This window comes from Sapajus apella, unplaced genomic scaffold (assembly GCF_009761245.1).
Source record: "Sapajus apella isolate SASKATOON/1434 unplaced genomic scaffold, GSC_monkey_1.0 scaffold17, whole genome shotgun sequence".
Lineage (NCBI taxonomy): Eukaryota > Metazoa > Chordata > Mammalia > Primates > Cebidae > Sapajus > Sapajus apella.
In genome coordinates, this window is record NW_022436957.1 from 31,531,070 (window position 1) to 31,545,174 (window position 14,105).

At 35.8% G+C, this 14,105-nt stretch overlaps 1 protein-coding gene and 1 long non-coding RNA gene across 2 annotated transcripts in view; one reads left to right on the forward strand and one right to left on the reverse strand.

Annotated features, from left to right (window-relative positions):
- The window catches only part of CFAP47 (cilia and flagella associated protein 47), a 443,615-nt gene that overhangs the window by 66,557 nt on the left and 362,953 nt on the right, over positions 1-14,105 (forward strand). Inside the window, exons 16-18 of the mRNA XM_032286197.1 lie at positions 6,661-6,791; positions 9,454-9,576; positions 10,827-10,958. Coding sequence (XP_032142088.1) covers positions 6,661-6,791; positions 9,454-9,576; positions 10,827-10,958 — 386 coding nt within the window. The remainder of the gene's footprint in view (positions 1-6,660; positions 6,792-9,453; positions 9,577-10,826; positions 10,959-14,105) is intronic.
- LOC116556812 overlaps positions 1-14,105 on the reverse strand; it is a 117,280-nt gene that overhangs the window by 39,603 nt on the left and 63,572 nt on the right. The window contains exons 2-3 of the long non-coding RNA XR_004271170.1: positions 9,249-9,258; positions 4,141-4,153 (exon numbers count right to left, since the gene is read on the reverse strand). This is a non-coding gene — a long non-coding RNA (uncharacterized LOC116556812). The remainder of the gene's footprint in view (positions 1-4,140; positions 4,154-9,248; positions 9,259-14,105) is intronic.

Genomic DNA, 14,105 nt, shown 5'->3' on the forward strand with positions numbered 1-14,105 from the left:
GTTGATTTTTGTATGTTGTCTAAGGAAAGAGTCTAACTTCAATTTTCTGCATATGGCTAGCCAGTTATCCTAGCATTATTTGTTGTATAGGGAGTCTTTTCTCTTTTGCTTGTTTTTATCAATTTTGTCAAAATCAGATAGTTGTAGGTGTATGGCTTTAATTCTGTGTATGGCTCTCTAGTCTGTTCCATTGGTCTATGTGTCTGTTTTTCTACCAGGACCATGCTGTTTTCATTATTGTAGTCTTGTAGTATAGTTTGAAGTTGGATAAGGTGATGCCTCCAAGTTTGTTCTTTTTGGTTAGGATTGTTTTGGCAATTTGGGGCTCTTTATATGGTTCTGTATGAATTTTAAAATAGTACTCTTACAATTCTATGAAGAATGTCAATGGTAGTGTGAGAGGAATAGCATTGAATCTGTACATTGCTTTGGTCATTTTAACAGTATAGATTCTTTCAATTCATGAGCAGGGAATATTTTTCTATTTGTTTGTGTCATCCTTGATTTCCTTCACTAGTGTTATAATTCTCATCGTGGAGATCTTTCACCTCCCTGGTTAACTGTATTCCCAGGTGTTTTATTCCTTTAGAGGCTATTGTGAGTGGGATCACATTCCTGATTTAGCTCTCAGCTGAGATGTTGTATAGAAAAGCTACTGATTTTCATACATTGATTGTGGATCCTGAAATTTTGCTGAAGTTGTTTATCCAATCTAGGTGCATTTGATCAGAGAATATGGGGTTTTCTAGGTATAGAATCCTATCATCCTAAAACAGAGATAGTTTGACTTTCTTCCTATTTGGATCTTTTATTTATTTCTCGTGTTTGATTGCTCTGGCTAGGACTTCTAGTGCTATGCTGAATATAAATCATGGGAATAGAAGTTCTTGTTTTGATCTAATTCTACAGATAAATACTTCCAGCTCTTTCCTGTTCAGCATGATGTTGGCTGTGTGTTTATAACAGATGGCTCTTATTATTTTGAGGTGTGTTCCTTCGTGCTTAGTTCATTGAGGGCTTTTGATATGAAGGGATGTTGAATTATATTGAAATCCTTTTCTGTATCTATTGAGATTATTATGTATTTTTTGTTTTTAGTTCTATTTATGTGATTAATCACATGTATTGATTTGTGTATGTGGAACCAACCTATGTCTCTTGGTATAAGGCCTACTTGAACACGGTGGATTAGCTTTCTGATGTGCTCTTGGATATGGCCTGCTAGTAATTTGTTAAGAATCTTTACATCTATGTCCATCAAGGATTTGGGCCTGAAGTTTTCTTTTTTTGTTGTATCTCTGCCAGGTTTTGGTATTAGAATCATCCTGACCTCATGGAATGAGTTATGGAGGAGTCACTCTCCCTCAATTTTTTTGGAATAGTTTCAATAAGAATAGTGCCAGCTCTTCTTTTTACATCTGGTAGAATTTGACTGTGAATCTTGTTGGTTCTGGGCTTTTTCTGGTTGGTAGGGTTTTTACTACTGATTTAATTTCAGAATTCATTATTGGTCTGTTCAGGGTTTCAATTTCCTTCTGGTTCAATCATGAGAGGCTATATGTTTCCAGGAATTTATCTGTTTCTTGTAGGCTTTCTAGTTTTTTGTGTACAGAAGTGTTTGTAATATTTTGTAAGGTTTTTTTTTTTTATTTTATTTTATTTCTGTGGGATAGGTATTAATGTCACCTTTGTTATTTCTGATCTATTTGGATCGTTTTTTTTCCTTTCTTAGTCTAGATAATCGTCCATCAATCTTATTTATTCCTTCAAATAACCAGTTCATGGATTTGCTTTAATTTTGTATGGATTTCCATGTCTCCATTTAATTCACTTCAGCTATGATTTTGGTTATTTCTGGTCTTCTGCTAGCTTTCTGGTTGGTTTACTGTTTTTCTAGTTCCTCTAGTTGTGATGTTTGGTTGTTAATTTGAGATCTTTCCAACTTTTCAATGGGGGTGTTTAGCACTATAAGCTTTCTGCTTAATATTGTGTTAGCTGTGTCCCAGAGAGTCTGCTATGTTATATTTTTTTCTCATTAGTTCTAAAAAAATTTTTAATTTCTCCTTAATTTCATTGTTTACCCAAAAGTCATTCAGGAGCAAGTTGTTTAATTTCCATTTAATTATATGGTTTTGAGCAACCTTCTTAGCATTGATTTCAATTTTTATTGTGCTGTGGTCTGATGGTGTTTTTTTTTTTTTAACTTGCTGATAATTTTTCTATGGCCAGTTTTGTGGTCAGTTTTGGAGTATGTGCCATGTGCAGATGAGAGGGATGTATACTCTGATGTTTGGGAGTAGAGAGTTCTGTATATGTCTGTTAGGCCCATTTGGTCAGGTTTTGAGTTTAGGTCCTGAATATCTTTGTTAGTTTTCTGCCTGAGTGGTCTGTCTGATAATGTCAGTGGGACGTTAATGTCTCCCACTATTAGTGTGTTTATCTAAGTCTCTTTGTAGGTCTTAACTTGTTTTATAAATCTGGGTGCTCCTGTTTTGGGTACATATGCCAAGGCTTATCTCTGTACTCCTGGGCTGTAATGCTGTAACTCTGGGGACTGGTATTGGGCCCCAGGTTTGTTCTCTGGCTCCTGAAGATTAGGAACCTGCTGTGGTGTGGGGACTGATGTGTTCCTGGTCTGCTGGCCACAGCATTCCTATTGGTGATGCTGCCAAAAGCACTTCATTGGGGCCAGGGTGGTGGGATGCACTTGTACTAGCAGTCGTGGTGTGGTGGGGTGCACACGGACACTAATACCAACAGGGGAGGAGAGGGGAGGTCAGTCTGCACACATGCCCTGGCTAAATTCTTCTAGAGGAACACTGCAAGCCTTGGAGTGTGGGCATCCCAAGTTGTGTTCAACTGTGGCGGTTCCCATGCCAAACCCCTCTGGGCTCTACACAGCCTTCAATCCTGCCCCTGCCTCCTCTCTAAGTGGCTCTCCCTGCCAGCATGAGCTTATTTAATCCCCACAATGTGATTCTCTGAGTTAAATACAATTGTTTTCTCTATTTTACATGTGATTAAACTGAGCTACAGAGCAATTAAGGAAATTGTCCATGGTTTCAGGTAGTAAGTGCCAGTTCTGGAGTTTGAACTAGGGAGACCTTAGAATTTGTGCTCTTTTGGGGTTGTCCTTCTTGAGGAGTATCTTTGTGGTGTTCTCTGTATTTTCTGAATTTGAATGTTGGTCTATCTTGCTAGATTGGGGAGGTTCTCCTGGATAATATCCTGAAGTGTGTTTTCCAACTTGCTTTCATTCTTCCTGTCATTTTCAGGTACACCAATCAAATATAGGTTTGGTGTTTTCACATAGTCCCATATTTCTTGGAGGCTTTGTTCATTCCTTTTCATTGTTTGTTCTCTAATCTTGTCTTCATGCTTTCTTTCATTAAGTTAATCTTTAATCTCTGATATCCTTTCTTCTGCTTGATGGATTTGGCTATTGATATTTGTATATGCTTCACGAAGTTCTCATGTTGTGTTTTTCAGTCCCATCAGGTCATTTATGTTCTTCTCTAAACTGGTTATTGTAGTTAGCAATTCCTCTACCCTTTTATCAAGGTTCTTAGCTTCCTTGCATTGGGTTAGAACCTGTCCTTTAGCTCAGAGGAGTTTATTACTACCCACCTTCTGAAGCCTACTTATATCAATTCATCAAATTCATTTTCCATCCAGTTTTGTTCCCTTGCTGGTGAGGAGTTGTGATCCTTTGGAGAAGAAGAGGTGTTCTGGTTTTTGGAATTTTCAGTCTTTTTATACTGGTTTTTCCCTCATCCCTGTGGATTTATCTACCTTTGGTCTTTGATGTTGGTGACGTTTGGATGGGGTTTTTGTCTGGTCATCCTTTTTGTTGATCTTGATGCTATTGCTTTCTGTTTGTTAGTTTTCCTTCTAACAGTCAGGCCTCTCTTCTGTATGTCTGATGGAGATTTCTGGGAGTCCACCCCAGATGCTGTTTGCCTGGGTATCAACCAGCAGACATTGCAGAACAGCAAAGATTGCTGCCTGCTCCTTCCTCTAGAAGCTTTGTCCCAGAGGGGCACCTGCCAGATGCCAGCTGGAGCTCTCCTTTATGAGGTGTCTGTCCACCCCTGCTGGGAGGTGTCTGCCAGTCAGGAGGCATGGGGGTCAGGGACCCACTTAAAGAGGCAGTCTGTCCTTTAGCAGAGCTAAAATGCTGTGCTGGGAGTTCCACTGATCTCTTCAGAGCAGGCAGGCAGGAATGATTAAGTCTGCTGAAGCTGCACCCATGGTCACCCCTTCCCCTAGGTGCTCTGTCCCAGGGATATGGGAGCTTTATCTATAAGCCCCTGAATGGGGGTGCTGCCTTTCTTTCAGAGATGTCTTGCCCAGAGAGGAGGAATCTAGAGAGGCAATCTGGCTATAGCAGCTTTGCAGCTCTGCAGTGGGCTCCACCCAGTCTGAACTTCCCCATGGCTTTGTATAGACTGTGAGGGGAAAACAGCCTACTCACGCCTAAGAAATGGTGGGCGCCCCTCCCCCTACCAACCTCAAGTGTCCCAGGTCGACTTCAGACTGCTGTGCTGGAAGCGAGAATTTCAAGCCAGTGGATCTTAGCTTGCTGGGCTTCAAGGTGGTGGGATCCACTGAGCAAGACCACTTGGCTCCCTTGCTTCAGCCCGTTTTCCAGAGAGTGAATGGTTCTGTCTTGCTGGCATTCCAGGCGACAGTGGGGTACAAAAAAATACTCCTGCAGCTAGCTTGATGTCTGCCAAATGGCCGCCCGGTTTTGTGCTTGATACCTAGGGATCTGGTGGTGTAGGCAGCTGAGGGAATCTCCTGGTTTGTGCGTTGCAAAGACGGTGTGAAAAGCATAGTATCTGGGCAAGAATGCGCCATTCCTCATGGCATGGTCCTTCAGAGCTTCCCTTGGCTAGGGAAGGGAGTTCCCCAACCCCGTTTGCCTCCTGGGTGAGGCAATGCCCCACCCTGCTTTGGCTTGCCATCCTTGGGCTGCTCCCACTGTCTAACCAGTCCCAATGAGATGAATGGGGTACCTCAGTTGGAAATGCAGAAATAACCTACCTTCTGCATTGATCTCTGGGATCTGCAGACTGGAGCTGTTCCTATTCAGCGATCTTGCCTGGGAGTCCGCATTTGTGCTCTTTTAACCACCATGATATATGATACCTTTTCACATTGTGGAAGGCCACATGATAAGGAATGTTAATATAGGAAGCTAGCAGAGCGCACTGGTCTTTGGAGGCATTGCCAACCTGTTAAGACAGGTCTGGAATACCTATCCTTGGGATTTTGATTGAGTAAAATAAATAAACAACTCTTATCTACTTAACCCAGTGAATCAGGGCTATTTGTTACATTCAAATGTAATCTTGATGGACCCTTATTAAACTGATGGCACTTCCATAACAAGTTCTCTTCTTCTTCTTCTTTTTTTTTTTTTTTTTTTTTTGAGACTCAGTCTCGCTCTGTTGTAGAGGCTGGAGTGGTGATGGCATTATCTCGGCTCACTGCAACCTCTGCCTTTTGGGTTCAAGCGATTCTCCTGCCTCAGCCTCCCAAGTAGCTGGAACTACAGGCACATCCAGCTAACTTTTTTTTTGTATTTTTAGTAGAGACAGGGTTTCACTGTGTTAGCCAGGATGGTCTTGATCCTTATGATCCACCTGCCTTGGCCTCCCAAAGTGCTGGGATTACAGGTGTGAGCCACTGCACCTGGCTTTCTTTTTATAATTTAATGTGCCTAACACAGTGTTGGCATTCAAGAGTATTAAAAATATCTGATATTGGGTATTTTCTGGGCATCACACACTATGTTACTCTCTGTACATATGTTGTTATCTCCCTATATGGCCACTGCAAAACTAAGAGGGAGATAGGCACTGTATCCTTTTTAAGATTTAGAAAACTTCCATTCCATGACACTCAACCTGACCCAAGGCAAAGTTTGCTTGTGATGGTGTTTGATTTCTTTCATTCAGTATCCTGTGCCTCTGATACTCAGGGGCTCCTCCCTTTCTGAAGGAAGAGCATCTAAGTTATTGTTTCCATTAAATATTATTTTCTTTACTTTAAAGGAAATGATGAATTTAAACAGATAAAACAGCTCACACCAAATGTGTCTGATACCACATAGTTTTCAGTGTATTTGAATTGTAGCAATGTGTTAATTACCGATAGCTAAATCAGAAGCTACATCTCTAGGGATGTATGTATTTAGAAAAAAGTTCTCTGATAATGATAATTCTTCCTTCTGTGAGCTGAATGAACGATACTGACAAACATCCCAGAATGTCAGGAAACATGTGGAGTGGGCGATTTTGTTAGGAATTACAAATGATTTTCTACTGTCTATATGTAAATTTATCTCTAATCATAGAGTATTTGCTTCATTGCTAAGTTTTCTATTGTTTTCCAAATAGTGGTATATTTTTTGTGTATTTTATTTGCCTATTAAAATTGAAAAATGAGGCATGCATTTTCTATTTTAATCAAACCCTATAGGTCAATACTCATTTGATAATATCTCACTTAGCATTTTTCTGGTTTTGGAGTTTAATTTTAATAATTTATTTAATGACATTACATTTTTACCTTAACTCTTATTTTGGATAGTTACAAAAATAAATACAATTAAAATGTGGAAAATGTCTTATTTTCTCTCTACATTTTCTGTAGGCACCGTTGAAGCATACTCCTCACTGGAATGTGAAGTAACATGGCAGCCAGGCTTCAGGTCTCCAGAAGAAGGAGAATTTATTCTTCATGTCTTAAAAGGAAACATGGTGAAACTAAAATGTTTTGCACATGTAATTATTTTCCTTGAACATGGTTTTATTTTGAGGGCTATAGATTGGTTGGGTGTACACTGGTTTGTATAGTTACCTGTATCTAGAATTAACTCTGAAACCCAAGACTTTCATGCCAACAATACTAGTTTTTGTTAGAGCCTCTACTGAATATGTAACATCATCATGGGAGCCATTGAAATGACATGATTTTATTAAGAGAAACAAAAAATATATCCAGAGAATATACTTGATGGATTAAAAATGTGAGTCAAGTGAAAGCTGTAATATGTAATTTTACCCTTTTTCTGGTACAATCCAGAAGGCCTTAACTTCATGACTCAGTCACCAAGCATATATTTTACATGTATACCAAATTTTCTATCCAATGTTCTTAGAAATATTAAAGAAACCAAAAGCTCTTTTATCAAATCCCATCTATATTTCTAGGACATGATGATACTCTTACATATTTTAGCTGTGAAAGATTTTGTAGCCTTAAGAGATGAGAGATTCATCCACTTTTAGTGATGGCAAGTGACAGTAGGATTTTTTTTCTAAGCCTAAAATAAGCTGGGTCTTACTGTTTTTCATTGTGTATAAATTACGTTTATTCTTTTAAAAACTTTCTATTGGCCAGGCATGGTGGCTCATGCCTGTATTTCTAGCACTTTGGGAGGCCGAGGTGGGCGAATCACCTGAGGTCAGGAGTGTGAGACCAGCCTGGCCAACATGGTAAAACCCTGTCTCTACTAAAAGTGCAAAAAAAATTAGCTGGTTGTGGTGCCACATGCCTGTGATCCTAGCTACTCAGGAGACTGAGGCAGGAGAATTGCTTGAACCCGGGAGACAGAGGTTGTAGTGAGCTGAGATTGCACTACTGCACTCCAGTCTGGTGACAGAGCTAAACTCTGTCTCAAAAAAACAAGCAAACAAACAAACAAAAAAAACCAAAAACCAAAAAACTTTCTATTCAATTATAACATGCATATGTGTATTATATATGGAGAAACATGAAGTGATTCATTAAAATATTCATTTGCTTGTCATTCATTTTAGAAGGCCTGACTGGTCTATTTACTCTTCTGTTAGTTTTGTTTTAAAATTTGTTGTTCCAATTACCTGGATAATATTCTTCAAATAAATGCAATTATAAGAATATATTAAAACCTATGATAATAACAAATAATATTTCATAAGTGAAGACAATAGGGTTTGATATAAAGAACACATAATAAGAATTTGGAAAACTTGGATTCTAGTTCCCCTTTGGCTACTGTTTGCTTTCCTGAAAAATTGAAGAGGTGGATGATACCGACATTTCCAAAAATCAGTCTGTGATGCACTAGTTCTGTGAGGTGCTTTGTGTGAGATGAGGAGGGGGATTCCTGACCTTAAGTAATTCTCTGAATCCTCATTTTTAGAATCCCCATGAGTAGACTTCTAGGAGAAACATGCCTGAATAATTTCATTTGGCACCTTCTTTTCCATACTTACGTGATCCTTCAACTCTTCCTTTTGCACAGCACATAGGAACACCTTGTACATAGTTGTGTCCATGCTCCCTAAGATCCCTTTCAGTGATTAATCTACATGATTTTTAGTCCTGGATCTACTTTCTTAATAGAATTATCTTACTTCTCTCGCCTTCCCTAGTTTGGGAGTATATTGTAAATATTAAATTCATTTCCCTTTCTCTTAAGCATTCCACAAATCTGATAACACTTTATATTTTAAAAGTCACTATGAAGCTGAAAAAAATTGAGTCATATCGTTAAAGTGAAAAATGTATTTTTTATAGCTGCTGTCATTACCTCCCCTCCTTAACCATGAGAAGAATTGACTTTACTTCCTTGTTCATAGTAAGGAATTTTTTCAGCTGTAAAAAAACCACACAAGATTGACACATTAAGAACTGCATATGTTTATTGAAACATATTATTACGTGTTTTGTGGAGCTGGTGAATGTTATGCAATCATTGTATGACTTAGACAAAGTACTTCCACCTAAATTTTGGTTTCTTCCACTGTAAAGTGTGATAGTACCATCCATTCATTCATATAACATTTACTTACTGAACCCCTACACTGTACCAGGCCCCATATAGTCTTTTTGTATTTAAAGATGAATAACATAAGCATAGCCTAGCTTTCCTCTGGGTACTTTCTGGACTGATAGAACATAGTGGAAATGTAGGTAAAAATTAATTGTATATCTGGTTAATACTAGGTACACAATAATATTATTACTATTATCATTTTTTATGATAACCATCAATATGTAGATATTTTTACCTAAAATATCTAAATATATAAATTCTGAATATCTAAAGATTTAATTATTATTACAGCCAAAATATCTAAATAAAATATCTCCTATGATGTTATTACCCCATCCTAACTAGATTATCACAGATTTAGTTTAAATTTTGGAAAATAAAATTATCATACTTTGGGTACTTTTTCATCAAAACTAACATATAAAACCCTATTTGTGATTTATTTTGCATGTTAGAACATATTGAATAAAGAATATAGGAGGATTATTATTTTATTTTAGTAGTTATATTTTTGGTTAATATATATTCAAAATTAGAATATTTTTGTGACCAAAGCAATTAAACAGAGTATTTTATTTACCATTAATTCAACTGTATTTTTCCTTTCCTCCTCTCTTTATTAGCCTGGTCACACCAAGGTTGTATTTTTGGAGCCAAGGATACTCTTCGGTGAGTGCCCTCAGGGTTTAACAACTTGGAAGAAAGCCATTCTTCAAAATGTAGGACAAAACCATGCTTATTTCAAGGTAATATTGGGTGTTGGTAATTTCTTATTTGGATCAGATGACATGATCATAATACTATGAAGTTAATACTTCATTCTTCACTTTTGCTAATTTGTAGATATTTCATATGAAATGTATCTGAGTATGGTTCATCTAGTTTGTCCTCTTAATTTCTTCTAAGAACAATTTTTCTCACTACCTTACTTAGCCTCTCTGTTTCTTCTTGTTTCCCTTTTATTCTTTCTGTAATTTGGTTTTATTGAAAAAATAGATGTTTAATTTTTTAAATATACATTAAAATGTTACACTCTATATATAGTTATATGATTTTTCTTTTCATTTTACTCTGTTATCAGGACCATTATGGTAGCACCTGGGACCTAGATCAAGGCCATTCTGGAGAGAGTATGTTTATGGTTGTTGCTCCTGATTTAAATGGAAAGAGGAGTAAAGTGGTGATTTTTTTTTTTTAACTGAAAAATGTAGTAAGACCAACCTCCCCTCCCAGTAATAGTAATAGAGATTAGCATTTGAGATTTTCCATTCAGGCTTTACATTAATGTGCCATTTTCTGCCCAAATTAAATCTTTAGCAAAACTGAAAAATGAGGAGACTCTTTTCTACCCTGCTGCTTTAGAATTAATTCTTACCTACATAGTCTATTTGTTCCTTTAGTCCCAAAAATCTCTTGGCCATTTTTCCTTCAAATTATTCTAGCTTAAAGCATGGTAAAAAGGTTTAAATTGGCCTAGGAAAAATCATACAATAAATAATTGGTAAGTTACTTAGAACTTTTCTGAAGATCAAAATAACACCTTAGACATTAGGCTTTCTGTCAAGGAGATAATGAACAAGAGATTACTTCATCATCCTACCTCCTCACTAACATTATTTTGAGTTTTTAGGATCAGGGAGACAAACACTCAAAAATAGTATGTAGAATATTGTCATCTTCTCAAACAGAAATATCATCTTTGTAAGTTTTGCTGTCTTAAAAGCACTCCAGATAATAAACTTCAGCATCCTATCATCCTATTTGAATTGGCTGTTGTCACTACTGAAGGTTCTGTTTTCTTGGATAAGGTTGTAATTTTTTCTTTTAGTCCAAACTATTTGAACCTTTGGTATTTTCAAATACTATTGCAAAATCCTCTCATGTCCTGTACCTGGAGATCTTCTCTTTAGGTAGTGGCATGGAGGTTTTCCTATGAAAGCTTTGAAACTATAATCTTGAAGAATAATGTAGTATTTCTGCTAATTTTCAATTACAGGTTAATAATCAGAGTCTGTTGCCTACTATGAGTATTATTCCATCAGAAGGAATAATTCCATTTGGGGGAATAGCTGTTCTCAATATCTCTTGTAGACCTACTGTGGCAGAAAAGTTTGATACAAGAGCAAAGGTATGTCCATACATATGAGCTTTTGCACCTTACATATGTCTGTGTGGGTTTGTTGGTTAAGTTATCTATAATGGTAGGTATAATGCTACAAAATGGAGTACACATGTTTATTATTAGAAAACTTGTTTTAATTCTTTCTTCTATTGGGAATAGGATTTAAAGTTATGACAGTAAAGAGCAATTTTCTAAATGTATATGATTTTTCTAGAAATTAACTTTAAAGAAATGTAGTTTTTTGAGATTAAAAAAAAGCACTTACCTTTATCATCTAATGAAAAATTGGTAGCAGAACTTGGAGAGGATTTTCAGAAAATATTTTTGAAGAAAGTTGGTAATAGGAATTTCTACTAAGTTGAAATGGATACTTTCCATCAATATGAGGCACTTTCTTATGAAATTTCGATGATACTTGGCATTTCTGAGTTTTGACAAACCCTAGATAGCCACAGAGAAAAGGGTTGCTTTTTTCATAATTAGTTAGGTAGATTAGGGGAAAAAATAATCAATTTTGCAATGCTAATTTTAAATAGTTTTAAATAATATGAATTATGTAGAATTTCTATGTGATGTTAATATCTATATTTTAGAGCACACATAAAATGTTTTACTGCTTTTGGTTCTGGGAATTATCTAAATAAAAAATATTACCCCGATGCTAGGCACTTCTCTAAGTGATAAATAAAATATGTAAGACCAGTATGTGTAAAATTTAACTGTAAAACTCAAAGGCTAGAGTGTTCTTGGTCAATTGTATGATCAACTGTTTGTATTTACTCACATTAAAAATAATATATACACTATTATCAGATCAAAATGAATAACTTTAAGTATATCCTCCATGTTATTCCTGAATGGACCATAACAATACATGATTAAATAATAGGTAATTTAATATAATAAAAACTGATTTCTCCAACCCTCAAACAAATCACTTAAGAATATCTTATTTTCATAAATAAATGTGTTGAAAATGTTTATAAATTATATTTTGTGATATATGATCTGAGACTTGGGTAGAATACTTTTAAACACAATATTCTGGGAAAAATAAAAAAATATGGCCACCAAAAATATAGGTTTTACTAAACTTAATTCCCACTATATTTTAGAGAATCATGCTTTTTTTTTTTCTAATCTTACCTTTATTAACATTATATTATAATGAGACTCATTTATTCATTCAACATTCACATCATGGACCAATCTCTTGTAAATGTTAAGGATTCAATGATTAACAAGATAACCAGGGTCTTTGATGTCAAAGCGCTTACAGTCTGGCGGGGAATACGAACAACTCAATAAATAATAATTATTATACTATAATAATTAATAGTATATTAATTATTTAATTATTAATATTAATTAATTATAATTAATTATCATACTATAATAATTATATAGTATAATTATTATTATACTATAATAAGTATTGTGATGAAGAAATATAGCAGGCTAAGGAAGTACACAGGAGAGATACACAACCCAGTCTTAAATTATCAGAGATAGCTTTCTAGATGAAGGTATATCTGAAAGACATCTGAAGTTAAGAATAAGCCAGATTAAAAGGATGGTAGGGAGGTGAGGGGTGAGAGGAGGAAAGATTGTTCAAAGCTAGCATGTGTTGAGGCTTGTGAGAGAGATAGCTGAAAGGCAGACTTAAGAAACTTAAAGATTAACATGACTAGATTATACTATTGAATGGATGATGGTGGGAAAAAAATATATTTATATGACCCGTGTAAGTTTTAGGTCATACAGGGCCTTATCAACATTAAGAAATCCAGGCTTTATTTTAAGAGGTAAGAGTTTTAACTATAGGGATTTCACAGTGAGATTTGCATTTTTTAGAGATCACTTTGGTGATAAAGCAGTAATCTGGGCCCAGAAAGATTGAATGCAGAGTTATTAGTCTGGTGAAGAGATCCAGGCAGACAAACTGGTGAGAAATTGATAAATACATGGGGATTGGTGATTGAAAAGGGGTCTCATATAAATAAGATGAGGAAGTCAAGAGTGAGGCAGACGGTGGCGACATTTAGAGAGAAAGAGATCGGAGTATGAGTAACACCTGTTAGAGGAAAATGTTTGCTTCAGTTGGAGGCATCTTTTTGATTTTCATGTAGAGATGTCTAGTAAAGAGGCAGCCACATATACATACTGGTCTGAAGGCTAATGATTCATCTTAGAGATGAAAGAGGATTTTTCTGCTGTCCCTCTGTGTGTCCAGATATGTATAAGTGAACCAAATATATAATTGAGAAGTTGGAATGGTGAAAGTTGAAAGAAATTGAATAAAGGAAAATATAGAGGATAAAGGTGAATTGGGGATGATTGGGAGAATATTACACATCACAGGTTTGAAAGTCTCTGTGATATGTGACATTTAGGAACTGTTGTCTTTGAAAATGAGTGAGAAAGAAAGGGTGAGAGGGAGTTGTAAAAATGAGACAGATGAATGAATTTATGATTTCAGAGGTTGTGCATTTATGAGGAGTAATGTTGTCTATGGTGTAGTTTAAGTCTCTAGAGATGAAAATGTCAAGAGACCAGTAGTCTAGGGTGGTAAATAAGCTATGACATCTAGGAGTTTTGGATGAATAAGGAATGATTGGGAGGTGAGTAAAAGGCAGCCATAGGGAGTTGAGACTTGTGTATGGGGTTTATTAATGAAGAACATGTCACTTTGTAATTTCCCCTGAATCATTAAGTTATGCTTTTTTGATTTTAGTCAAATATGTTTTTTATGTATTATATACTCTGAATAAAATGTGGCAATCATACAGCATTATGACTATAGAAACTTTAATAAGGCTATCTAGTTGGCATATTGATTTCCCCAGTAATTCTGAAAAATGATATTTTATAGTTTATTTGCATATAAACAGTATCAATGATTCTGTGGAAGAGTGAAATACATTCACTTTGCTTTCTTAGATATAATATACATTTAAATTTAAATGTAGACCTTGACTCTTTCCTGTGCTTATACAGATAAGACTTCCAGGGAATTATATTTTTGCACTTCTGAGATTTTGCTTAAACAACTGTATGCTCAGATACTCTATAGTTCTTATTTTGTGGAATTATACAACTAAATTCTTAATTTGCTATCTTAATTTTCTTGGAAGCAATAGAATGTTCAGGCAA